The sequence below is a fragment of the Daktulosphaira vitifoliae genome, unplaced genomic scaffold (genome assembly GCF_025091365.1).
Source record: "Daktulosphaira vitifoliae isolate Bord-2020 unplaced genomic scaffold, ASM2509136v1 Scaffold_2, whole genome shotgun sequence".
NCBI lineage: Eukaryota > Metazoa > Arthropoda > Insecta > Hemiptera > Phylloxeridae > Daktulosphaira > Daktulosphaira vitifoliae.
In genome coordinates this window covers 8939983-8967247 of record NW_026099573.1, presented here as the reverse complement: position 1 = coordinate 8967247, position 27265 = coordinate 8939983, and the positions used below count along the sequence as shown (strand labels likewise).

At 26.4% G+C, this 27265-nt stretch overlaps 2 protein-coding genes across 3 annotated transcripts in view; one reads left to right on the top strand and one right to left on the bottom strand.

The window, feature by feature from the left end:
- LOC126899077 (cytosolic carboxypeptidase 6-like) overlaps positions 1-27265 on the bottom strand; it is a 54127-nt gene that overhangs the window by 4300 nt on the left and 22562 nt on the right. Inside the window, exons 1-10 of one of the 2 annotated variants that reach the window (XM_050673615.1) lie at positions 20412-20672; positions 19970-20086; positions 17787-17911; positions 15936-16030; positions 14176-14392; positions 11822-11951; positions 11622-11736; positions 9808-9919; positions 8164-8255; positions 7873-7986 (exon numbers count right to left, since the gene is read on the bottom strand). In XM_050673615.1, the coding sequence (XP_050529572.1) occupies positions 7873-7986; positions 8164-8255; positions 9808-9919; positions 11622-11736; positions 11822-11951; positions 14176-14392; positions 15936-16030; positions 17787-17911; positions 19970-20086; positions 20412-20430 (1136 nt within the window). In that variant the 5' untranslated portion in view covers positions 20431-20672. Of the gene's footprint in view, positions 1-7872; positions 7987-8163; positions 8256-9807; positions 9920-11621; positions 11737-11821; positions 11952-14175; positions 14393-15935; positions 16031-17786; positions 17912-19969; positions 20087-20411; positions 20673-27265 lie in introns of those variants that run through there. The other variant, XM_050673616.1, reaches the window with a different exon arrangement.
- LOC126899084 (EF-hand domain-containing protein 1-like) lies at positions 5665-8531 on the top strand. Its single transcript, XM_050673628.1, has 2 exons — positions 5665-6186; positions 7316-8531. Exons 1-2 carry the CDS (start codon positions 5904-5906, stop codon positions 7564-7566), a joined length of 534 nt encoding a protein of 177 aa, XP_050529585.1. The 5' UTR covers positions 5665-5903; the 3' UTR covers positions 7567-8531.

The window sequence follows — 27265 nt, the reverse complement described above, 5'->3', positions numbered from 1 at the left end:
CCCCCCTTGTGGGCAGGTTAAGGGTTAAATTTATGAAAAATATATGCCAAATAAAAGGTAATGATATTATGCATCTATATAAAAAAGAATTATATTGATATGTTCATTTTTGAAAAAGTTATGGCACTTTTAAGTAAAAAAAATTGAAAAAATTGAAAAAATTAGCGATTTTTAAATTCGTAATTTTTTTGGAGGTTTTCCCCATTTACGGGGAACGAGGTAATTTTTTTAATTTTTGAGGGTAATGTCTTCGACTAGATACAATTTGTGATCTTTTGACGTATCATTGAAAGAAATCGGTTCGGTGAGAGCTGAGAAAAAGTGGTAACAGACACAAAAAAAAAAATAAATAAATAAACACATCTTAGTAAAACCAGTACCTTCTCAGCTTCGCATCGAAGCTAAAATTATTTCAAATTTTTTTTTACTCATAAAAATTCATTGTGTGGTAGAATAAAACTATCTTTTTTACATCTTTCGGAGGTAAAATAATAATATTGGGATTATTTGAAATATTTTTATTTTAAATTAAAAAGTAATGCATTTTTCTGTATTTATTATGATATTTGCAAGTAAATTGATTTTATATTTTTTCGTATAAAAAACAATTAACTTTTTAAAAATAGTAGATAAAAAAAGTATTCTTTATCTTATGTGATCTTAAATTTTAATATTTTAGAATTGGCTCATAAGATGTATGAGTTGGTCTTAATATCAAAATCAAAGGAAATAAATTTTAAAAAGTTATATCAGAGCTTAATCCTGATTTATGTACATGGTGATAATTTTTAATTTTTGTTAAGAGAAAAATTAGTTGGTTTAAAATACTCTACAATAACATGTTATTGTAAAAAAAAATTTTTCATTTTTTCGGGGTTAATAATTATTAAATTTAATCTTAATAAACTTGATAATATAATAGAAGAAAAAAGTAAAAACAATTTTGTTCATAAAATTTTGGTTATACGATTGGATGAAAAAAATATCGTTGCACAGAGATAGTGTTGATAATTCTGATAATAAATGGCCCAGTATGTAATTGTCCTTTGTACAAAAGGGGATATAGACCAGTTAGTCTGTAAATCTGTTAATATAAACTACTGGTATATTATGATGAAATTTATCGGTTATGAAGACCAGCAGCGTGGTCATTTAATTACATTTTAAGATAAATAGAACTAAAATAATGTTATTCTATTATATAAATAAATATGTTATTTTTATGTTATATACATGTTATTCTATATATGCTATTCTAAGTGCACTCATGTAATGAAACTAATCTTGTCAATAGTTACCAATGTCAATAATTTTTGCTGTAGAAAATATATTACGAGAATTTTTAAGCATAAATAAAATCCAATTTTTGTAGAAATTGTATTTAATCAAATTTTAAACTAGTTTGTTCATAAAATAAAGACAAACTAAGGGAGTAGTTTCAATAATTTTACAACATAATATTATTTATATATTTTACACAATATATGTCTAAATATAGCTCTAGGGATTTTTTGACAGTTCAAGGTAAAATATCCATTCAAAATAATACTATTATTTTGAGTAGCATTTTTTATATTATAATTTTAATATAATGCTATTTTGTCTACAATAAAGTAATTAAAAAATAACGAGGTAAAATAAAGAAGCAGTTTGGTGTTAAAATAATAACATATGCTTTTAAATTTTAATAGAATTATGTAAAATAAATTTTATTTGTTAAATGTTAATGTAACTTAGTAACGTTTGTTTTAATTTAAGATTAATACAAAAATGAATCGATAATTATTAAGAAATGGATGGTTTACCTTTCATACCAGGATTCCGGTTTAAAGATATAACTGTAAAACATAATTTTGAGGTAATTTCTTTGAATATTATAATTGTTTTAACTTGATTTATAGAAAAAAGATTATCATTTAAGTCGCACGTACAGCTGGAAAAATGGATATCCTATACCTAAGGAAAAAGTCATTGGTATTGGTAAAGCTCATTTAGATGTGGACTCGATTCTTTACGCAAAGACATCAAGTAATACTGGGTCAGTACACTATTAATTAAATACACGTGTATTGTTATATATAACATAGAATTTTAATATATCTATTATTGGAACAGTTATGACCCTACGTTAACTTATGGAAAGGCAAAAGATCCTCCAAAAACAAGAGTCGATTCGCATTATAATAAGTACAGTGATAAGTGTCTTAGCTTCGAAGCATACACTAAATCAACAGTTCTGGAATCTCCTGTAGAAACTTACAGAGTGCGTCGAGTAAAGATAACATATTTTTTGGTTGATGATACATTAGCCATTTTTGAACCAGTTGTTCAGGTAAATAAAGTTAAGCTTCACTTTTTAGACTCCAGTAATTGTTTAAAGTTATTTTTTAAGATAAAATTTTAGAAATCACAATGTTGATTCTCTATTATCTCATGAATCACTTTAATTGATTTTTCATTAAGCAAAAATTGAAAATCGTAAATGAATCTTCTTCCTCGCCTTAATCCCAACTACTTGGATTCGGTCGAAAATCGTAAATCGTAAATGAATAATAAAATTGTATAGCATTTATTAAATCTACATATGTTCAAAATATTTTTAAATATCAGTATATAAATAATATTTTTTTGTACTAAAGTTAGTTAATCAAATTAATAAGATAATTTTCAAATCATCAAAATATTCTTTTAAGGAACTGAAAATCTTATTCAGTTAAGGCCCTTCTGCTGGATAATGTTTTTGAATTTTTACTTATTATTAGAAAAGTATTGTTACTATCATTTACTTATGTTAATTAAACATATTTAATATGTTATTTGAGCTTAGAGGCAAAGCTGAAAAGCTATTGATTTTCCTCGATTTTTTTTTTGTGTCACTAAACACGATTACTTTGCTCCTATTAGACCAATTTTGCTTAAAAATATGTTAAAAGAAACGTTAAAACTTATTAAGTTGAAACTATCAGCATTATAATTTTGAAAAAATTTCCGTAATAAAAGGAAATTCTCAAAAATATAGTTATATAATAATCAATATTGTGATTTTAAGTTTCACTGTACATTGAAGTGACCTTTTTGAAGTCTATTTATGAAAATTGCGTGGATTATTGTAAACTATTTTATTGATAATACATCAGATATTTGTGTTGCTAAAAGTATAATTTTATGGATATGTTTTAATCTAGGAACTGAAGGGTCTTGAAAATTATGTAAAATTAAAGAAGTGTTTAAAGAACACTTAAGAAATTTAAAAAATCAAGAATTTGATAAAATTCCGGAGGCTGAAAATTTATTGATATATAATCACTCCATTAAAACCATAAAACTAATTAAAAATGTAAAAAATTACAAAAATTTTATATAAGAAAGGCAATAGAAATGTTTGACAATAAGAACAATTTAGTTAATTGGTATCTTGGCCCACTGAAAAATTTATTATTAAACTTATGTAAACTGGCAAAATGTGATATTACTTAGTGATTAGGTCATTAGGGGTATAATATTTAGAAACAAAAAATTATGTTGATCCATACATTTTTCAAAAAGTTATAGCAATTTAAAGTTGAAAACATAAAATCGGAAATTGAAAATTTTAATACAAAAATAGCATGTTTTAAACTAAGGCAGCCATTTGTACGTAGATGATAAATCGTTGGGACCAAATTCTCTTTTTTTAATTTATTGTGAATAATATGAGATTTAATTTAACAAATTTTTAATGTTAATAGTATTTTCGAACATTTTCAAAAGTTAAGATGAAAAAATTGACTTTTGTGAAAAAGTCGCTATTTTAAATCCACTCTATAATGGCAGGTAACTAGTTAAGTTTTCAAAAAAATTATATCAAATAAAAGAGAAATACAAGGTAAGGTACATAAGGTTTTTATATATAAAGAAAATGATTTTCATTTGTTCATTTTTAAAAAAGTTTTAAGAAAAAAAATATGTTAAAAATGTTAACCAATTTTATAAATTGTAATTTTTTTGTAGATTTCCCTCATTTACTAGGAACAAGGGGAATTTTCCATTTTCAATTTTCAATTTTTAAGGGTAATGTCTTTGACTAGATACGATTTGTGTTCTTTTGACGTATCCTTGAAAGAAATTAGTTCGGTAAAAGCTGAAAAAAGTGGCGACAGACATAAAAAAACCACATCTTATTAAAATTAATACCTTCTTAGCTTCGCATCGAAGCCATAAATATACATATGTTGTTAGCAACATAAATGTTTGAAGTATTATCAATAAAAAAAATTGCAACTATTCGTTCAGTTTTTAAAAAGTCTCTTTAATATACAGTGAAATATAATTAATTATATTTCTTACTATAATAATTAATTATTTATAATTTTTTGAGACATTTCCTCTTATTATGGAGATTAAGAAAAATTCTTTAAAATTGCGCTGCTGATAGCTTCAACTAGATAGGTTTTATGATATTTTGACGTTCTGTTGAGTAAAATCGGTTCAGTAGGGGCGGGAATAATAGCCTATATAGACAAAGAAACACAACAGTGTAAAAACAAATAGCTTCTTTATTAGGCATCGTAGCTGAATTATAAAAAATTAAGTTAATTTTCAGTTTCTTTTTTTTTAATAGAATGCTGGTTACCCGCAAGGGTGTATCTTAAAACGTAGCACTGTTCCCAACCCGAATAGGAAGGATAGAACCTGGCATTGGTCTGATTTTAATAACGGTGTAGAACTCTCTTTATACGGTATCGTCTATCGTCTATGCAGTTGTGACTCGTATACGAAACAGTTCCTATCTATGCAGGGTATAGCTATAGCTCCAGAAGAACCGATTCCCAATGACCCATATATAATTTCTAGAAATCGAAAATTACAGCGATATCAATCAAACGGAGTAATGGATGTATTCATTGAAAGATATACTGAAGATGATAAACTCAAACGATTTTTGATATATGATGGGAAAGTATTGAGGCAAGTGCGTAAATTCTATATGCCAGTTTTTTGTGAAAATGTATACCTGAATTTGATAATGGTTTATTATTTTTATTTAATCTATTGTTTATAATCGCTGTAATGTTATTCTTTGAATATTAATATGAATTTATAATTATTGATAAAGATTTTATGCAGCCTGGGACGACGATGGATCAGATGTTATTAAAAAAAAATACTTTATCATTTTGTATTATTTAGCTGATGATAAAATTGAAATATTTGAATCAAAAGAAGGTAATAATATGTGTGGTAAAGATGCATTTCCAGTTTTTCTATGTAAAATGAAATTGCCAAAAGATAGAACTTTGTTACCAGGTATCTTTGTAATATTTATTTAAGATGACGGGGAATTTCAAAAAAAAATAGAATTTATTTATTGTTAAAACATTTTTTAGCTAATTTTCCATCTATTTATTTGGAATGTAGCAAAGAGGAAATTAAAGATTATTACGAACCCAAAGATTTTATTATTGGGAATATTATTTCTGTATTTGGACGTAGGTTTGTACAGACTAGTTAAAAAACCGTATTAATATTTTGCAAACACTTAAAATAACTAAATTTAAATGTCTAAATGATTTTTTGATTTTAAAACAAAGTAATAATAGATATTTAATACATATTTAATTATTACGGTTGGATTTTGTGTTATTATCACACAGCATTGAGCAAATTATTGTTTCAGATTTTTAGTTTATGATTGTGATTGGTTCACTCGAAGTTATTTTAAAGAAGAATTAGATATTGATCAACCCGATCCAATCAAAGTAATAGAAGTTAATGATTCAGATTTTTCAAATAGGGCTAAGGTGATAAATTTAACAAAATTTGACTAAAGATAATTTCATTTTGTATTTTTACAAACTCAGACAATACCACCGTATACGGGAATTGGCGATCCAGACGATACAAGACAGAACTGCTTGTCCCTAATGCCAAAACCACCTAGAACTTATGACTTTGTCACATATGTTCTAAACTCGGATAAGAAATTACGATTCAAATTGAAATTAATGGGGATAAGAGAAGATGATAAATTTCGTGAATTTATAATGACGTTTTGTCTTGGTAACGACCATATTACAATACAAGAAATAGCTTCTGGGAAAAATAGTGGGTTTGGTAAAGGTAAGTTTATGTCATCTATTCGACTTCGTAAACCAGGCACCAGTGTTGATGATCAAAAATTTTATGGGACCAAAGATTTTGCACTTGGTGAGTAATAAGTACTTAAAAACTATTTCAATTAAAATATATACTTTTTTTTATCGCTTTTATTGACCCGTTAAAGGTTATAGCCACCTCATGAAATGATGAGGTTTCTTAACTATATACAGTATAAGGTTATTATATTTAAAAAACAGTGTTTTAAACGCCAAATATTTCAAAATTTACATTGTTCTATGGGACATTTTAAACGTTTTAAATTGTTTTTTAAACAATATTTTTTTATAAAAAAAGATGTTTTTTATAAACTCTGATTCAGAGCAATGCTTTTATCATCAACCATTTGATTAATTAAAATAAACATTCTAAATGTTCTGGTGTAATTGAGTACAGCGAAAAAATATTGGGGATATGTATAAGTACAATTATAAACTTAAGGACACATAATACAGTATTACCAGTAATACACATCAGTATTTCGGAACTTAAATTGATGCAGTAGGTGAGGCATAGGTGTTAATATTTTTATCACCAGACATTTTTCGGATTCACTATTCCTACCATGTAATTACAAAAATGTAAATAATTTCTGAAATTTTTTTAATACTTTTATAAATTTGTATAATATTTTAAGTTTTTATCGACCATTAAATGACCAGTCATTTACAAGTTGACACCCTTATATGATATAAGGGATAAACATATATATATATATATATATATCAATATTAATTTTATTTTTCGATTAATTAAGTGGTTCTTAATAGATGTATTTTTCTGTGTATTTTGTGATGGATGGTAGGTCGGTATTTGAAAGAAGGACGTTTATTCATAATAGCGCTGCTTGTGATCGAACTCTGAACCCGTTACAGTGTACGACAGGCCATTAGGCATTTTGTATGAGGGGGTCAAATAGCTTTTAGAACGTAGAGTAGTGGGGAGATTTATTCAACTATTACCTCTGCTACTATGATTTTATATCCATGAGAAAGATTTGACCTGGACACTCCCCTGCTATTTACGACACTGCATCAGACACCTATCGCGTTATCGACTTATTCACGCCGTTCGTCGTATTAAAATAACTACTTTAATAATTCAATTAAAAACGTAAAACATATCAAGAATAAATGCATTTACCGAGTTTATTTAATTATATGCTATATCTATTACGCAGGAGCACAGATACATGTTAGAGGAATAGTGTTTATTATTACTGGTTTAGACTTATGGACTTACAACTACATGAATGATCATCCAGAAATGTTCACCAAGGAAGCTATCGAAGGAGCCCAAAAATATATCGAAGATGAAGGCTTATTGAATAAACAAGAAACTACTACGATTGAGAATGTCAATAAAAATTTAGATGTCGATGATACTAAAAATTTATTTGGAAAAGAAGTAGTTGTTGAAAAAATTGATTAAGAATTTAAATTTACGATCTCTATAAATTTTATTTTTTTTAACGTTTTTTTATTTTATTTGAATTAATTGCATTACTAAAAAACCCTTATTGTTGATATTAAAGACACCTGGCAGTTGGAATTTAATTTTTGTATTTCAAAGAAAGATAAATAGTACACTTGTGTCTAATATCCTTAATACTGGATAAAAAATTAGTTGACGTTTGACTTAAACATTTATAGTAAATGGTTTATTTTTGAATAATAATATATCCTTAATTATTTTCATGGGATCTTAAAAACATTTCAATCCTAAGTCATTAATTACCTCCTAGAAGTGCCAAGTTTTCTTGAATCTCTATTGCACATTGTGTAGGACGGTTCGTGACCAATTTTTACGCGTTTTGCCAAAAGTTTTGGAAACAATATATGCTTTTCATATCTATAATAATAATCAAATGGAAATATTAATACAACAGTTAATACAATATTTTTCAATACTAACAGTTGGTATATCGGTTACTGATATATTTATATACATATATTAGTAATTTAAGTTTAAACGTTTATTATTATATTGTCATATTGATTAAAGAGACATAAATTCAATAAATATTACCTGTAAACATCATTGTATGTATTTCCATATGTGAATACTCCAAGAAGGGAAGAATGAGCATGTACATCTATAACTAAATCTAATTCCATTTTCTAGAAAAATAAATTGAAATTTCACTGTTAAATAATGAGCATATTTGAATCTATAACTCTATTTCACGTGATCTACATGACTATTACCAATTATTCAACTCTGCCTTGGTGTATTACAGTATTTGAAATACATAGTTATATTTATTTTGTTAAATTATCTTAATCTAGTGTTTATGTGTCTCAATGAATGATACATCTTTATTTTTTGTAAATTCTGTAAGTACATTTATTACTATCTTCTTATCACTTATATATATATATATAACATATTTTATATGTTGTATTTTCATTTACCCAATTCGAAATGCTGATGTGATAATCATACTCATTTGTAGCCTGGATTTACTGACGCCGAACTAACAACGGGCAGTTATGGTCGTTATAGATATACTTTTTGATACCATCATTTTTGTTTTATTAACTTTGCTAATAACTTAATTTAAAAAACGGCTATATTTAGAATGAAATTTTAATGTAGCAATATTACTATAGTAGTGACAATATTTAGGATTCAGTTAATAATAATTATGAGAATTATCATTCCTTCTCTGTGACAATAGTTGTAGAATTGGTATGACATAGTGTGAAGGGTGTAGTAAAAAATTTTCTTACTAATAACCCATAACCCACAAAAAATTTAGACGTGCGATTGTTGTAAATTGCAATGAGGCCACGTCAAGGGGATAGATTCCGAGACGAGGTAGGCAGGTGGTAGTCTTTTAATTTTTAGCAAAATATTTGCTTGTAATACATCGGTTCCACCGTGTATAATTATTTATTATTTAGATTTTTTTTGCTATTATTTTTTTATTCATTTCATTATCTTAATAAAAATTGTAAAATTTAACTTTGTCAAAACAAATTATTATACTCAAACTTACCAAGAGTTTATTTATATACATAATTTATTAATGAAATATTAACAATTTTACTTAAAAGTAGAATAATTTACAGAGACAAAAAGTTCGCAAAAATATTTTAAATAAATATAGCCCTAAATATGTTCTTATCTCTAATTAAAACGTATTTGACAGGAACTGAAAGTATGAGTATTTTAAATCATATTTTTTAAACAATAATTTAATTTATTTTAATACAAAGTTATTATATTAAGTTCTAACATTATTTGACAAAGATTAAAAAAAATTATATATTGAAGTTAAAGCTATATTTGTTGGACCACTTTAATGTATAAAATAAATTGAACTACTGTCAAAAAAAAACTATTTAATATAATAACTTTTTTACGCCTCAGATTACCTCTAACCATTTAAGATGGATTTCATACAGTCAACAGAATTTAATGAAGCAGCAGATTTTTCGATGAAATAAAAATAATAGTGATATTTTATTGTAGAGTTAGCATAATAAATTATATTTTATTTAAAATCTGTGTAATTGAAGAAAATTGAAAACAGAAGATTCCTAACAATTAGTTAATTGTTATGTGAAAATCATATTAGATGCGATATCGATAATAGAATTTATTATACAATATTTTATATAAAGTATACTGGTAAATTCTATAGGAAATATACATTTTATCACCTACTTCATTTTTATCAATATCCATCAAGTAGTTGTGAACTGCATGCAATGTAGGGTGGACCCATTGTGATACTTTGTGCCAAGCTCTATTTAAATCAATTCCGAGTAGATTAGTCCTAAAACAGTTTTTACTAGTTTTGATATATAAAAAAAAGAACAAAAGGTTATATTTCAGTTAATTTAAAGCTGGAACTCAACTTTATCACAGTTTCTCATTATTAAAGCATTATTTGTGGTAAAGTTTTTAAATCCATTGAATTAATATAGAAAAATTAGAAGTTGAACCAATCAATGTCAATGTGTGTTTTAAAGTACTTTACTTCAAAATAAATTATCCCCATTAATTTTCTGTGGTAAATATAGAATTTTTTATACCTATACTTTCATTAATAATCAGAGCTTTTAACATTATATAATTAAAAATTATGCTCAGGCTTCTTTAAAAACATCCATGACAAAAAACCAATAGTAGCATTTTTTTGTGAAAATTAAAGCATTCCGACCATTTTGTTTAATAAATAGTTAGGTAATTAATATTTTACTTTTAATGAACGAATACATTTTTAATCAGAAAACAATAATTTAGAACTACTAAAGTTAATTTATAAATAAACTTAATTACAATATTTTTCATAATTATACTTAAAAAAATCTTCATTTTTTAAACTCTTGTTATAATTGTTGAAAAATGACTAATCTAAATTATAATATACAATTATAAGAACTATTGAAGTACATTGATTAATTTATGCGATTTTTATAAATAGGATTTTTTTTTTATTTCTGGTCATTGTTTCAACATTAAAAAAAGTAAACAATTTGTTTGCTTCGTGTTTACAGCAATACATTGGTATGAAAGTAAAAAAAGGATAAACGGTAGTGGTCTAGACATCTAATGAGATCGGAAATTACGTTTCAAACTCGATATTGTTTGTTAGTGAATTTCTTTTAAGAATTTGTATCACTCTTCTTTTAAATTGATTTCTGATATATGTTTTAAAATTGTTGATACCTCTTGCCAACAACAACAGTAAATTTTGCAATTTTTTTAAATTATATGAATTTACAAACACTATTAAGTGTAATAATTATTTATTTTTGTAGGCGTGTTTACATTCGACATTTCACAAAATATTTATTTGTTACAACTTGTAACAAATAATATGAGTTGTCATCTCATATTAACTATTAAGTATTTATTACAGTATATAAATATATTAATAAAGTTAGTCATCGATAGTAACATAGTTATGGTTATTAATAAGTATCTAAAATTATAAAAAAAAAGTGCGCTAAATGACTTATTATGTTATAAATGTAGTAATTTTTCATACACAACCTTGAAAAGGTACATTTTAATTTTAGTCAGTTGAATCAACACTTATGATTGTGTGTAAGACTTAACAGAACCATAATAAATATGGTTACATTCAGTATAATTGAGTATAATAATACAAAACGAAATTAAATTATCTAATACCAATATTAATTTAAACTCTGAAAAAATTGTTGGCCTGGCTCTTGTTTGAGCCTCTATATTGATAAAATGATCAAAAACCCTGGCAATGGCAAGGTAGGACCAACACTGTTTTAAAATTGTTCATAAATTATGATGCAAAGTGTATACTGTTTTCGTTAAACAATGGTTTTATTATAAAATAAACCACAAAGAAATTAATCTGCTAGAACTGTCTTATTTTGCATAACTTTAAACTATAAAATGTTTCGTAACCAGTACTTCACATTTATACTTTTGAATAATCTTACTTTAATACTTACCTAGTGGCGTTAAATATTTTTTAATATTATTCACATTACCTGGAGTTTCCAAGAGTAACACCATCTGGATTCATCATAGGAATCATTTGGAACACAATGCTTTTGCGAAGGCGTACGACAATCGGGTGATTACTGATCAAAAACTCAATAATTCCTATGATAATAATAATAATAATAATATTTGTAGCGTACTTTTTTGTTTTGTTTTTCAAATACAATACTCATTATTAAAATTTTACCTTGACAAACGTAAGAACTTGAAGTATCTGCGCCATGAACTCTGCTCATGATTACAACAACGTGAACTTTTTCCGTAGAGTTCAAATTTTTCGGATTTGTGATTGTAATCAAATCTAATGCTCTATTTTGCTACATAAAAAAAAATTTATGCCAGCAAATTAATGTTTCACCGAGTACAATTCAAAAGAGGAAAAACTTTTTATTTCAATTAATAATTATGTTTTATTGGTGGATTTTATACGTGATAATTATTATTAGATGAAAACAAATAATCTATAAACGACGTGGTTTGGTACTGAAACTTGCCGAAGTTCAATTTGATGAATGGATTTTCCATCAATAATTAATTGAGCATTTCATAATACATTATGAAACGCGTAATTTAGTTATTAAACATTTAAGTGTATAGACGCTTTTCCTTTTGGTTCCTATGTACGAAACGTTATTTTACGCATTACTACAGTCGATTCCACAAAAAGAAAGTTTGAGAGGGCAATTTTATCCTATCTACTAAAAGCGGACCAAAACTATTTAGGGAAGTTTTCCATATAGCATCCATAATTGCTTGAAAGTTATTTACATTTAAAGTTAAATTTAAAGATGATTAGCTAAAAAAAAAAGTAATTTAAAAATTCTTAAATAAAAATTTCCAAGAATAGTAAAATCTAATAATTGGCTATTATTATTATTTTAAATGTAGTAAAGAATCATCTTATTATATAATAGAACAAGGAAAAATACGTTTTACTGAGAAAATTACTTAGCGTATTTCGCTTTTCAATATATTTTTTTTCAACGATAGTACTTGTTCACGTACTCTGGGAAAATTATTGGCGAAAGTCGAAAAATTTTTGCCGCTCGCCCGCAGGTGTTTTAAAATTTCGACCGTTTTCGAGAAAAACGATTGCTGACGATAGCGTTTTACGATTTGTTGTTTGAAATTTTCACCAGAACCGCACAGTACATTTCTGAGATATCATATAAAAATTAATTCAATCCGTTCATTTTTTACCGTTTTACGAGTTTTTTTTTTTTTAAGTCCACGCGTATGTTTTGATTAAGAGTATTGACTTCTTTTTGACTCAGAATTTGTAGCAAATGGATTTTTCTCTTTAATTCATATTTAATATATTCATATTCATATTTAAATTATATTTAATAATAAATATTTCATATTTATCAGTTTTTGTATGTTTAATTATAGAGACATTATAATATACTCAACTTTATTTAGATATTTTAGATTAAAAACATTGCTTAAAGTATCATCAAATTATCAAAGATTTAAAAAAAAAGAAATTTAAATTATAAATTATAATAAATTGTTAATTTACCATCAATTGACATATAATTATGTTTAGTTTATTTAGATACTTTCTGTCGATTTCTTTCAAATATGTTTATAATAAAATATTCTTTGATATATTTAATCAAGTTTATTGTTAAATATATCTTTTGGACTTTGAATTTATACCCAGCTTACTGTTGTACTAAATGTACTTTTTTGCTTTGAACTAATTTTTTTATTATGCTCACGAATATTTATTGGGATACGATTTTGCATTTGCGCATAGCAATATATTTTAACAAAGAATGTTTAATAAGTTATAAATAAATTTCAGGACGGTTATAAGTATATGAGTTTGTATATTCATTATCAGAATAGTACAGTATTATTAATCGTATTTATCTCATCGTAAAAATTGGGATCCATCTATGAGACTTATGCTGTCCAACGTTAAACCACTGCAATCAATATTCTTATAAAAATTGAATTTTTTACATGTTCCCAGGAATAATAACATGCCGAATCTTTTTGTAAATATTCTATAATATTAATACAATTATTATAGTTAGAATATTAATAATTATTGTGTATATCGTGGACGTATTTAAGGAGGAAACAGGCGATTGAACCAGCGCTATTAATAGTTTTTTAGGATACTTCTAAAAAATATGGATCTAATGACCTTTCTTTTGATCATCATTTTAATTTTTAGCAAAAAAACTCTATAGCATGTTTATCAAAGTAAAAAAAAAATTAAATACCCTCCAAAAATAATTTCTGAATACGCCCAAGGGCAACCTCAATAACAAACGTCAACCTTATATCCAATACATTTTACTATATTCTCATTTTGAATTTTAATAATTAAATTTAAAATATATTTTTGTTACACTGATTCTGATGTAATATTTTTTCTGAAAAACACTTATCGTGCCCGGCGTAGCCGTGTACTTTTACCGGAATCGGTGGCCTACTTACGAGGGTGGCCCAAAGAGGTTTACGCACCGAATTCGCGATAGGCGAAGTCTAGTTTTGGTATAATTAAATAATACTTTTTATGATTACTATAGATTTTCCTAGGAGTTCTCGTTTGAAAAAAGGAAGCTTTTTTTTCTCTATAACCGACAAAAAATTTTGCAACCTCGAATACGAGTATGGATAGGTAAATGCAAACTGGTAGCTGTCGTCGTCCTTGTCGAATGAAAATAATATACTCAGAACATAGTTGTTACCATGGCATGAAGACCTATGATAATGTATTCTATTTAATGGAATGTGACTCCTAAAAAAACAATACATTCTTGATTTATAATTTTGTCAAATTTCGTAACCATTTTTGTATGGTTTGGTATTAGTTTGTATGTTTGTTGATTGTAACAAGTTTACTTAAAATTCTAATTTTGTTATTTTAATGTCATAAACAATGTCATGAAAAAATTTAGGCAATCATTAAAAATATTTGTGTTATATCGTTACAGATGTTATAATATTTTTCTAATTTTTCGGGTAAAATGGTGCAGAATTATAAAAAAATCTTGTACACAGCCTTTTTGTGTTCTTAATAAATTTAAGAACCTCCGTTTAATTATGTTATTCTCTGACGTAAAATCAAGGCTTTGCTATAACGTAATAGTATATAAATTCAATAAAAAATTAATGGTATACATTAAAGATACGAGTTATAAATATTTATTGTAAAAAATATTAAGAACATGAGAAATTTGCCATACGTTAAAGTAATGCCACTAAACCATGAATTTTGAGAATAATAACAATGCGTTATTTATAATTTATAAGTAGTCATCCAAAAAAGACTGAAGATAATAAAAAATGGGTTTTATCGGTTATTATTCTACGAAATAATAAACATTTGCATTGTTTAAATGGGCGAATTATACTTTTAAAGTCTAAAAATAATATTACGTAGGTAATACCTACTTGTGATATAAATAATGTACATTTTAACTGATTTATAAATTCAAAGGAAATTTTTTAATGTAGTTTTAATTTGAAAGTTATACATGGTTCAACAAATATCAATGAATCATGATAATTTCATTATTATGAATTAATCCTTTTTTTAGCATTTTTCATTTTCTTGTATAGTTAAAATGTAATAAACCTTTAACCAATTTAAAACAATTTTTTACAATTATTGTATCCTTTATTGATTTGGCGAACAATTTACATCTATTTCCCTACACATTTCAATACTTTGAGTAAACTTACAAGGGTGGTGACGTCGTTTAATATAGTTTCAGTACATGTGTCAATACAAATGCTAAATGGCTATAAAGACATTTAGGTAATAAAATACTGACGACAAATGCGCCGTCTCTATAAGTAGTATTGTGCTATGCTAACATTAGCGAATCTGACCCCTTTTTGTGTAACTCATGAAACAATACAATACAAAACGATATAACACGCCGTAATTTGGTTTTGCTGTATTTCCGACTAAAATGATATCAGTCGCAGAGGGAAAATTTGGGAAGAGTAACGGAAGGATGTAACAAAACGGGCAAAATAATAAAAACTAACAGCCGTGAGGGTTTTGTAGAGGAAGGCCATAGACGACTTAGAAACGCTTGTTGTTAATGGTCTCACGGTACTAAAATACAAAACCCCGCCGACTAGTATGACTTTTAGGGCGTTCAGAAATAGTGTTTATAAAAGAATTAGCAAAATTCTAAAAAATCTCGGAAAAATGCACCTAAAAATTAAAAAAAAATGTTTTCTTTAAAATAACACGGTGCCCATTCAACATGTGAGTTTAATGAATATTATATGTTCCGTAATTCTATAATTATAATTTTTAAAATTACCAAGTTGTTCTGCTTGTGCTTCTTACTAATGGTGTCATTCCAAATTGGTATAAGTTGTTTTTGTTGCTGATATTTACAATATTAAAGATAACGTTCTTAAACATAAAAATAAAGATTTAAAATCTTTAATAGAATTTAGTTTATAACAAAAAATAATTATTTTTGAGTGTCGAATAAAAATACGAATTTAAATTTGTTTTCAATAAACAACTATTCACGTTCATTGCTAATATCCAATAAAAATTTTAAATGTTCTAATGCAATTGAGTATAGCGAAAAAATATTGTATATGTAAAAGTACAATTATATACTTAAGGACACATAAATATAAGTTATTTTATCCGCAGAATCTTATTACGTACAGGGTAATTCATTTATTATAGTATTGGTTTTTTTTTGTTAATTTTAGCTAAATACGTTTTTCAATTTATTAACTATTAAGTATTTTTTATGTTAATACTTTATACCTTATAACGGTATTAACTTACACTTTTGAAATGGCAACATACATAATTAACTAGATTATTTATGATCTAATTAAGAAAATAACTGGTCATTTACAAATTTTGAAACAGTATCCCGGAACTTAAAGTTATGACTGGAGGTGAGGAGTAGGTGTAACTATTTTTATCACTACACATTTTTCGGTCTCACTTTTCCTACTGTCTAGGTTTAAAATGTTAATAACTTTTTATGTAAAATATCTTGTGTATACTTTTAATAAATTATGAATTATACTAAAAATATATGTGATGTTATATTATATTAATAAATTTAATTAACAGTTCATGTATAAATATTTATGGTTAAAATGAATGCTAATTAAGATCACACTGGATTTGCGTGAAATTGGCCACATTTTACTACATTCACACCTCGTTCGAGCGCAAAACGTCATTTGATTATTATTTTAGTACTTAATTATATTCCATCCACATGCGTTTCATATTTGTGCGTTTTTTTCTAGCTTTTAAGGCCATTTTTGAAAAAAATTCATATTAAATGGGAAGGCTTCAATCGTATACTGGAACAGTAAAAATCAAGATAGGATGCCAAAATGTGAGGAATATTTTTTTTATTCAGAAGAAAAAGAAAAATCCTGGAAGTTTTTCGAAAATTATCAAAATAAGGATCATCCTTATATACATCTAGGTACTTTTAAAGATACTCACGATTGAGAATCATTAATCAAAATTAAAGTATAATATAATATTTGAATAAACAAACTATTTTTAGTAAAAGAAAGAATGTAGATTTTGTTGCTCGCTCAAATTCACACTACTACTAAAATATGAGATATTGGTCATATTAAAAAATAAGCTAGTTACAATGAGCTTATTATAATTATGGATGTTGTCATTTTAAAAAATAAAGTTGACATCGATTTATAGTATAGGATCAACATGAAAAATATTTATTTTAAATAGTGTTTTAAATGAAAAACCTTAAAGAAAAATAAAAATTCTCAATTTTATTTAAAATTAAAAATATATTTAATGTATTTTTTAAGACTAAAATATTTCACTAAATTATCCACATAAATTACTAAAAGTTAACTCAAAAATTCCTTTTTTTTTTTTAATTATGTTTGTAGCTTTACGAGTTAAATATTTTTTAGTTTTAAATTAATATTTTAAATATTCTATTATATCTTAATTTGATTTTTTTTTAAATTAATTAGTTCATAGTAAATAAATCACTCTGTATAATTTTACTGAATTTTTCCATTAAAACACAATCGCAATTAAGTAGGAGATAGAATTATTGTTTTAATTTTAAGAATATTAACAAGTATATTTTTAAGTGTACACACTATTTTTAATTTTAAGTTTATTTAATGGTGTAACTTACTTGATCCTGTCTAGTGTTTTCAACTACAAAGTTGAACCATGACCTATGTCGAGGGTTACAAGTGTCTGGACGTATATAAAGATCGTATTCGTATTCGGATATCAAATCAATTCTTCCTAAATTACCTATTAATTATATAATATAACATATAAAATTACTTATTTTTTATTCGGTAATTTAATAAGCAGTTAAGAATCTTAATTACACATCAAAATTTTTTGTAAATCCAAATTAGATCAAGAAAATTATATTTGATAAAAAAAAATAAATATCAACATTTTTGACAAAATTTGGGTTATGTAATGTTTATGATCTTTTTTTAGTTGTTTCTGATAGGTTTCTAGCGTTGTTGTCGAATATGCTCTTAGTTTTTCTTTACCATTAATATTTTACCACAATTTAAATATTTGTAAAATTACGGGTTTTCCATTTTTTAATGCTATAAATTTCAACTTTTCGACAAAAATTTTTTTTTTTCTTTTAATTAACATTTTATGTATAAACCTGTTATTTTACAAATACTCAAATTTTGGTAAAATATTGATGATATAGAAAAACTAAGGGTATATTCGTAATCAGCGTTAAAAATCTATCAGAAACAATTAAAAAAAAATCATAAACATTCCATGACCCAAATCTTGTCGAGCTGATTTATTTCAATTTTGAAAAAAATGTAGGCAACTCGAAAAAAAAATTTCAGGAAAGATAAAATAAAATAGTCTATTCTTAAGCTGTATCGTTACAAATTTATTTTTCATATCTTCTTTTATCAAAATTTATTCATCTTAATATCGAAAATTTATATCGCACAATGCTGGACTTAGAAAAAAAGTTTAATACTAATAAAGTAGAAAATTTTCATCAAAATACTTTTGAAAAATTACACATGTTTCTCTCTATGTCTTAAATTACAATTTATGAAATGAAATCTTACTATTGAGCATTTTCTTCAATCAAGGATTTTTGTATATTAATATCATTTTTGCTTATAAAAAATTATATTAACTAATGGATTGAGCAAATTGTACACATTTATAATAAATAAGAAAACATTTTTTTTGCAAGGTTGTTTAGCTAAAACTATTATTATTAAAATATTGTAATTTTTCTGATTTAAAATGTATTGTTCTCTAATAATATTAACGCAAAAAATAAAAAACCCAGCACAGGGGGGTCGGGGCACAGCGGTGCCGTGGTATAGTTGGATCAAGTATAATGATATCTGACAGTGATTAAAATCACTATCAAAAATAAACGCTTCGATGCAAATCTTTAGATAGTGTTAAATTTTAAAAAAATTGGTGTTTTATTCCAAAAGCTACTTGATCTGCTGGTTCCTTATTAATATCTCGATTAAGATAAAGTATGTCGAATGAAAAAGGGTTTATTAAAAAATATTATTTCTCATAAAAAAATTGTGTGGATCCATAAACTTTTCAATAAGTTATAGCATTATAAAGTTAAATATAATATAAATAATAAAATCGAGAATTTTCACACGAAAATAGCATTCGGTAGCCATTTTCGCCGTGAAGACAAGTCCAGAGGTCAAATTTTTTTTTTTCAAATTAAAGTATATTACATTAGCTTTAATTTAAGATATATATAAAAGTGTCAGACCTTCCGGAACATTTTCAAAAGTTAAGTTGAAAAAGTTAATTTTTTGTGAAAAAGTTGTCTTTTTAAATCCCCCCTGTGGGCAGATAAAGGGTCAAATTTACAAAAAAAATATATAAAATGATAGGTAAAGACATCAAGCATCTAAAAAAAAAAATTTATATTGATATGTTTATTTTTGAAAAAGTTACGGCACATTTCATTAAAAAAAATTGAAAAAATTTCGAAAATTAGCGATTTTTAAATTTGCAATTTTTAAGGGTAATGTCTTCGACTAGATACGATTTGTGATCTTTTGACGTATCGTTGAAAGAAATCCGTTCGGTGAGAGCTGAGAAAAAGTGGTAACAGACAAAAAAAAAAAAAAAAAACACATCATAGTAAAACCAATACCTTCTCAGCTTCGCATCGAAGCTAAAAAAGATGGACATTTTTAAAAATTGTATTTTTGTTGTTGATGATAGGTGAGTAATATGTGCCACAGTAAAATTGAAGATCATACACGTATGTTTACTTTATTGGAAAATAATCGAATTCTTAAAATAAAATAATATGAAGATTATTACCAGTTTCAAAAGATGCATCAAAGCACAAATGACCTTTTTTCGCTTTGCCGCTATGTCCTGGAGGACGCATTATTACTCTGGTGACATTTCCAAGTCCAGCTTCACCTTCGTCACTGTCTGTAAAATCAAAATAAAATCTATATTACAGTATTCTACTTTATGCTATGAGTTTTGAAACAACAAATTTCTATAAGTAAAATAGCTGAAAATTTATAACTAAAAAGGGCATACAATAGATTTGTGTTGTTTCGTAAAACTAGTTATCTGGTTGGTTATGAATATAATATTTTTAAATAGTTAATATATTTAATATTCAAAACAAAATAGAAAACTAGTTTTACGAAACACAACACTTTTAAAAAACAATTAAATAAATGGTAAACTTGTAAAATAATATAAAGTATGTGCTTTTATAAAGAAACTAATAAAAATGATCAATTACCAGATTCGTAGTCTGCCATCGCTAAAAGAATGTTAACGATAACACAAGAGGGTTATAATCGCACGAACTAGTATTTCTGTTCGAGTGAACTCAACCTGTATTAATACATAGGGTCGCTTTAACATAATATGTTTGGTTACCATGACGTTTAGTTGTATTCCCTAATTGGTGTTTTTTGTAAACGACTTTCAATTGAAAATCATTGTGTTCGATGCACTTTTAGTAGTCTTAAATGATGTTATATTACAGAACAACGGTTAGGGTAATTTTTAATTGGACTTATGATTATGATTCTGTCTTGAAAATATTTAGATTCGGTAGTTTTTTAATCACGTTTTGTTGCTCGAAATCTTTTTAAAAGTAAAATTTTCAGTAAACAATTAGATTGTAGCAGACATTTTTTTGAGTTGCGACAGTTTTGATGTTGTAGTGCGATATTGCATGACATGAAGTTAACGATTTTACTATATTATATATGTGTGAACTCAAAAATTACCATAGTTTCTCCAAAATTATTAAAAAGAAATATAAGACATTAGAAACATTTAAAAGACAAGAAGTAATTTTTAATAGATTTGTAATGTTTTTATCATAAGTCATAAGTACACAACTATTGTTTGTATTACTGTCAAAGTTGTCGACCATAGTATACTAACCCTGAGAACATAAATAAGGCGGCGGATTGTCGGCAAAAATTTGGGGAATCGTAAAGCCCATTTAAAGAATTTTTGTCCCCTATTCTACTAAGTAATCTTGCCACCACCACTATTGCGACTATTGTATTACTCAAAAACATGTTCTGTTGTCTCCATAAGCGACCCTCAGTTTAGTCGTCTCATTAAACACAGCCAAGTGTGCATACTTATATTGTATGTGTATACAATAAAAGTTTGGATCATACAGGGGAAGACAATATGCATTTATTTTTCTACACTCCGGTCAACGGTCGCTGGAAATAAAATTTGAATTCGTTTAAAAATTATATTATTCGACGAGCATATAAAATTTATATGTAATAACATACAGTAAAATTTAAATAACTGTTAAAATGCGAGTAGCTATCCTATAAATTGAAAGAAATAAAAATGTATAATTAATAAAAGTTGATTCTATCAAAATTGGTTAGTTATCATTATAAATACTATAATAGTATAAAGCCAATAATTGTAGCCAAAGCTAAGAACTGAAATTATTTTGGTTTTTCGGTAATTTTTAACATATCTAATTAGTAGATCTATATTAACATTTTTTCAAGAATTTATAACGTTAATATTGTAGAAATCGAAAGTATAACGAAAGTTCTTTTAATACCTTAGCCATTCCTAAAAAATATGATTTAATAAAGTTTAAATTCAAATAACATTTTAAAGATAAACACGCATAATTTTTGGTTTTTGTAATCATTTTTTTAACATTTATTAAACAGAAATTTTATATAGATGAACTAATTTATTGGATATATTTTTACTCAATTTTTACACAATGTTTTAATTTTGTAACACAGTCTGAAAAATACTATGTATAAATACGCGCCTTTCTCCAAATAATTTAACACTCATCTCTTACGAAATGTGCACTGTCGTGCAAATTTAATTTGACAAATCGCATAAATAAAATGCTTGGCAATCCCAATTAAATGGTAATTTAGAGCATCATTGACACTTATAGATTAAAACCTCGCATAAATGTCAGCATGTTAATGGGTAACCCTTCCTTTTAATATACTTATTGGATTGACAAAAATAGCTTAACATATTTATTATTAACAATTAAATTTTATTAACATTTTTTTTTTTGTAAAAAAGCGATTAAATGGGCGTTTTTAATACCTTCACGGGATATGACTATAATGTTTGACCTAAAGTGTAGGTATTAATATTTAAAAAAAAAATTGAAATAAAATGTCATTACAAAACAAAAAATAATATTTTTTGTTACAATTCGGTTTATAGTTGTACTATAGTTCACATAAGCTTTTATTTAAAATAATATCTTAATTAATAAAAATTATGATAATTAATTAATTTTTATGATATAATATTATTGTTTAAAGGATGCACAATTCCCGAAACAGTTTCAATGTAAAGTTAAAAAATGTTTTATACGTATATTTTAGCTTCGATGCGAAGCTGAGAAGGTATTGGTTTTACTATGATGTGTTTTTTTTTGGAGTCTGTTACCACTTTTTCTCAGCTCTCACCGAACCGATTTCTTTCAACGATACGTCAAAAGATCATAAATCGTATCTAGTCGAAGACATTACCCTTCAAAATTGAAAAAAATTCCCTCGTTCCCCGTAAATGGGGGAAACCTCCAAAAAAATTACAAATTTAAAAATCGCTAATTTTCGAAATTTTTTCAATTTTTTTTTCACATTAAAATGTGAATGAAAAACGATTCACAATTATCAATGCACCGCTATCTAATAACAATAAAAAAATAGTAAAAAGTTCGATTAAATGAATAGCAGATAATTATGATCAGGTTATTTTGGTAAATATTTTAACCAGTGGTTCTCAAGCTTCTATTTATAAACTATCGGTTTGGCGGAAACGATAAATGCCCCTAATTTCAAGGTGACTACACTGCTCACCGTAAAAAAAAATCTTATCATTTTTTAGTTGAAAGAACATTTAATAATATTTAAAAAATACTATATTATAGACCTAAGGTCATTGGCGTAGTTATTATGGGAGCTCTGTTGTCTTCAATCCCATAATTAAAGATAACTTTTTGGGAAGAGTAGGTGATAAAGCTTTCTATTAATTAATTTATTCTACACCGGCAATTTTCTGTTAAGTTAATTGTAGTTTTTCACACATTAAGTTAATTTCTTTGTTATATTATGATTTTTTTATTGGATGATGAATGAAGGGTAACCAAATCTTGTTAACAGTCCGTCCATCGTCTCTGTTGTAATATTCTGTACATTTTTCGATTGCCGGTGTAGAAAAGGAAGAGTATTATGCCAAGAATGTCATAAACAGCAACAAAAACAAAAACCGGATGTAACACAACAAACTGACAGTTGTCAACAAAAACAGATAAACAACATGAATGCTATCAGTTATCAACTGATATAAAAACATACCGTAAACAAGCAAAGCCGACAGTATAGTTACGACCACGGGCATGTAACATGATCTTGAAGATGAACTCTGCAATGAGTTTGAAACGTCAGCTCATAACTGCACACATATATAAATATAGGTAGACATACAGTAAAATGTTTAGGAGTCTAGAAAAATTTAAGTTAAGAGATTAAGAGAGCTTACATGTAAAAACAATACATATAAATATTTCATTTAGAGAAATTGAAGTCCTTCAAAGTAGTGATGAGCGTTTTAAATTGTCAAATATTTTTTATACGTCTAATTAGTTTATTTTTAACATGCTCTATCAAATATTTAAAAAGCTACCGAATGTTTAATAACTTTTCGAATATATTGTCTATCTAATTTGATAGTTACTACACAATATTTGTCATAATTATATCAAAGTCTGTCTACGAAAAAATCTTAATGTTACTAAATTATATATTGTTTCGTTATTAATAGCCGCTAAAATCTTTGATTATTACAATTATAATAATATTTTGAATTTAAGGAACCAATCCCAGATTAGCGTTATTATAGCGTAAATTTTTAATTAACCCAGATCATTTATACCCGTTTTTTGATTCTGAGAATTTTTGAATACGAGTATTAATTCTCTAAATTGAATAATTAACTTAAAAATTTCTAATTTTTAAAATTTTAAGTCATCTCGAGTACATCAAAGATAATTAGATATTCGTGTTTGTTTTTAGCTTCGATGTGAAGCTGAGATGATATTAATTGTACTATGATGTGTTTTTTTTTGTGTCTGTTACCACTTTTTCTCAGCTCTCACCGAACCGATTTCTTTCAATGATACGTCAAAAGATCACAAATTGTATCTAGTCAAAGACATTACCCTCAAAAATTGAAAAATANAGTCGAAGACATTACCCTTAAAAATTGAAAAAAATTCCCTCGTTCCCCGTAAATGGGGGAAACCTCCAAAAAAATTACAAATTTAAAAATCGCTAATTTTCGAAATTTTTTCAATTTTTTTTACTTAAAAGTGCCATAACTTTTTCAAAAATGAACATATCAATATAATTCTTTTTTATATAGATGCATAATATCATTATATCATAATACCTTTCATTTGGTACATATTTTTCATAAATTTAACCCTTAACCTGCCCACAAGGGGGGATTTAAAATGATAACTTTTTCAACTTAAATTTTGAACATGTTCCGGAAGGTCTGACACTTTTATATATATCTTAAATTAAAGTTAATGTAATGTTCTTTATTATGCAAAAAAAAAATTTCGGACTTTATTTTATCTTTACGATGAAAATGGCTACCGAATGCTATTTTTGTGTGAAAATTCTCGATTTTATTTTTTACATTTTTAACTTTATAATGCTATGACATATTGAAAAGTGTATGGATCAACATTATTTTTTTATGAGAAATAATATTTTTTAATAATTCCTTTTTCATTCGACATACTTTATCTTAATTAGGATATTAATAATGAACTAGCAGATCATGTAGCTTTTGAAAATTTCCACCAATTTTTTAAAATTAAACACTATCTAAAGATTTGCATCGAAGCGTTTTTTTTTGATAGTGATTTTAATCACTGTCAGATATCATAATACTTGATTCAACTATGCCACGTCACCACTGTGCCGCGACCCCCTTGTGCTGGGTTTTTTTTTTTTTACTTAAAACTGCCATAATTTTTTTAAAAGTGAATGGATCAATACAATAGTTTTTTTAATACATATATTAGGTATTTACCTATTATTTGGTTTATTTTTTTTTTTAATCTGATTCTTCACCTATTCACAAGGAGGATTCAATATGACAACTTTTTCAATTTAACCTTTTTAAAGTGTTCCGGAAGGTCTGACAATTTTAAATATATCTTAAATTAAAGCTAATATAATGCACTTTATTATGGAAAAAAAAAATGTCGGACTTTATTTTGTCTTCATGGTGAAAATGGCTACCGAACGTTATTTTTGTGTATAGCTGAAGAGCAAAAGGAGAGAAGATTGGATGGAGTATAAACGCTCGTGCAAAGAAGCAAAGTGTGCAGTAAGTAAGGCAAAGTTAAAGAGGTATGATAGGCTAGGAACAAAGAAAGGCGAGAAAGAAATCTATAGACTAGCAAAATTAAGAGAGAAAAGGACTAAAGATTATCATTATATAAGGTGTATAAAAAGTCTGATAATAGAGTACTCTCTAGTGATGATGATATGAAGGTTTTCGGGTAAGAGTAGGAGTACATCAGGGTTCTGCTTTAAGCTCTTACTTATTCTCTATAGTGATGGATGAAATTACTAGAGAAATACAAGGAGAGGTGCCGTGGTGCATGTTGTTTGCTGACGATATAGTGTTAATAGGAGAATATAGGGAGGAAATTAATCAAAGGCTAGAGGTGTGGAGATCAGCTCTTGAAGAAAATGGTTTAAGAATATGTAGAAGTAAGATAGAATACATTTTGACATAGGAGAACACGAGGTAGGTGAAATGTGGAGATCAGTGACAATTGCGAAGACGTGATTGGAGAGGTGGAAAGTTTTAAGTATTTAGGGTCAGTTGTGCAAAACAGCGGTGTTATTGACGAGGATGTAAAACACAGAATTAAGTGTGGGTGGTTGAAGTGGAGAAAAGCGTCCGGCGTCTTATGCGATAAAATAGTTCTAATGAGGCTGAAAGGTAAATTCTACAAGACTGTAGTGAGGCCAGCTATGATGTATGGTTCAGAGTGTTTTGCGGTTGATCAGCAAGTAGAGCAGAGATGAGAATGCTTAGTTGGTTGGGTGGAGCGACTAGAGAAGATAAGAAAAGTAACGAACATATAAAAGAGAGTGTAGGTATGGCGCCAATCGTGCATAAGATGAGAGAAAATAGACTTAGCTGTAAGAACAATTATAGAAATGAATTTTGAAGGAAGAAGAGGTAGAGGAAGACCAAAAAAGAGATGGAGGGATGCTATTGAATGCGATTTGAGGACAGCTGATGTGAGCGTAGATGATGTGGGAGATCGTGTCAAGTGGAAGTTTAGGATAAGGGTGGGCGACCCCAAGTAGTTGGGATTAAGGCGAGGAAGAAGAAGAAGATATTGGTGTTTAGTAAGTAAAGTAACGGGTTTATATTATTCTCATTTCATGAAATCGAAGTATTAGTTTTTCTTAAATTATAATAAATAAAATAATTATCTGGCATAGTTTATTATGAGTTTAAAATTTGATAACATTATTTTCATTATTATATATTTTAAAAAACCAAAAAAATTAAACAGTAGTAAGTAATATAAAATTTCAACATTTTGAAAAACTTTCAAACTAAAACTTATGATTTTAGCATATTAATAAAACATACTTGAAAATTTATAGCAGAACTTTTTTTAAAAAAAGTTATTTAGTGTAATGTTGCATATTTTATCTAAGAGAATCATTCGCATTTATTAAATGTGGATTATCATATCTCATAAAACATGGCTTCAAATTTAATAAGAAAAATGTGCAAATTGTATGAAAATTATAATAAAAGTGAATATTTAGACGAATAATTTATAATTTTAAATAAATTAGACTTAATAAATTATAATTTAAAAAACTTATAAATAATCAATATCGTTATAATGTGAGCTAATAACCTTGTAGCTGAAGCTTATTATAATCATAAAAAAAAATGTGATTGTACTTCACCCCGTATAGAGTGACTGCAGATAATTTTTAAAAACAAAAAAGGAAGAGTTTATTAAGGGGATTAAAGTACTTTATTTCCTGAAAGTTTTACGATGTT

Coding starts and splice junctions, on each gene's coding strand:
- LOC126899084 (XM_050673628.1), top strand. CDS start 5,904: ATGCCAAAACCACCTAGAACTTATGACTTTGTCACATATGTTCTAAAC. Junction 6,187..7,315: donor GACCAAAGATTTTGCACTTG/GTGAGTAATAAG, acceptor TCTATTACGCAG/GAGCACAGATACATGTTAGA.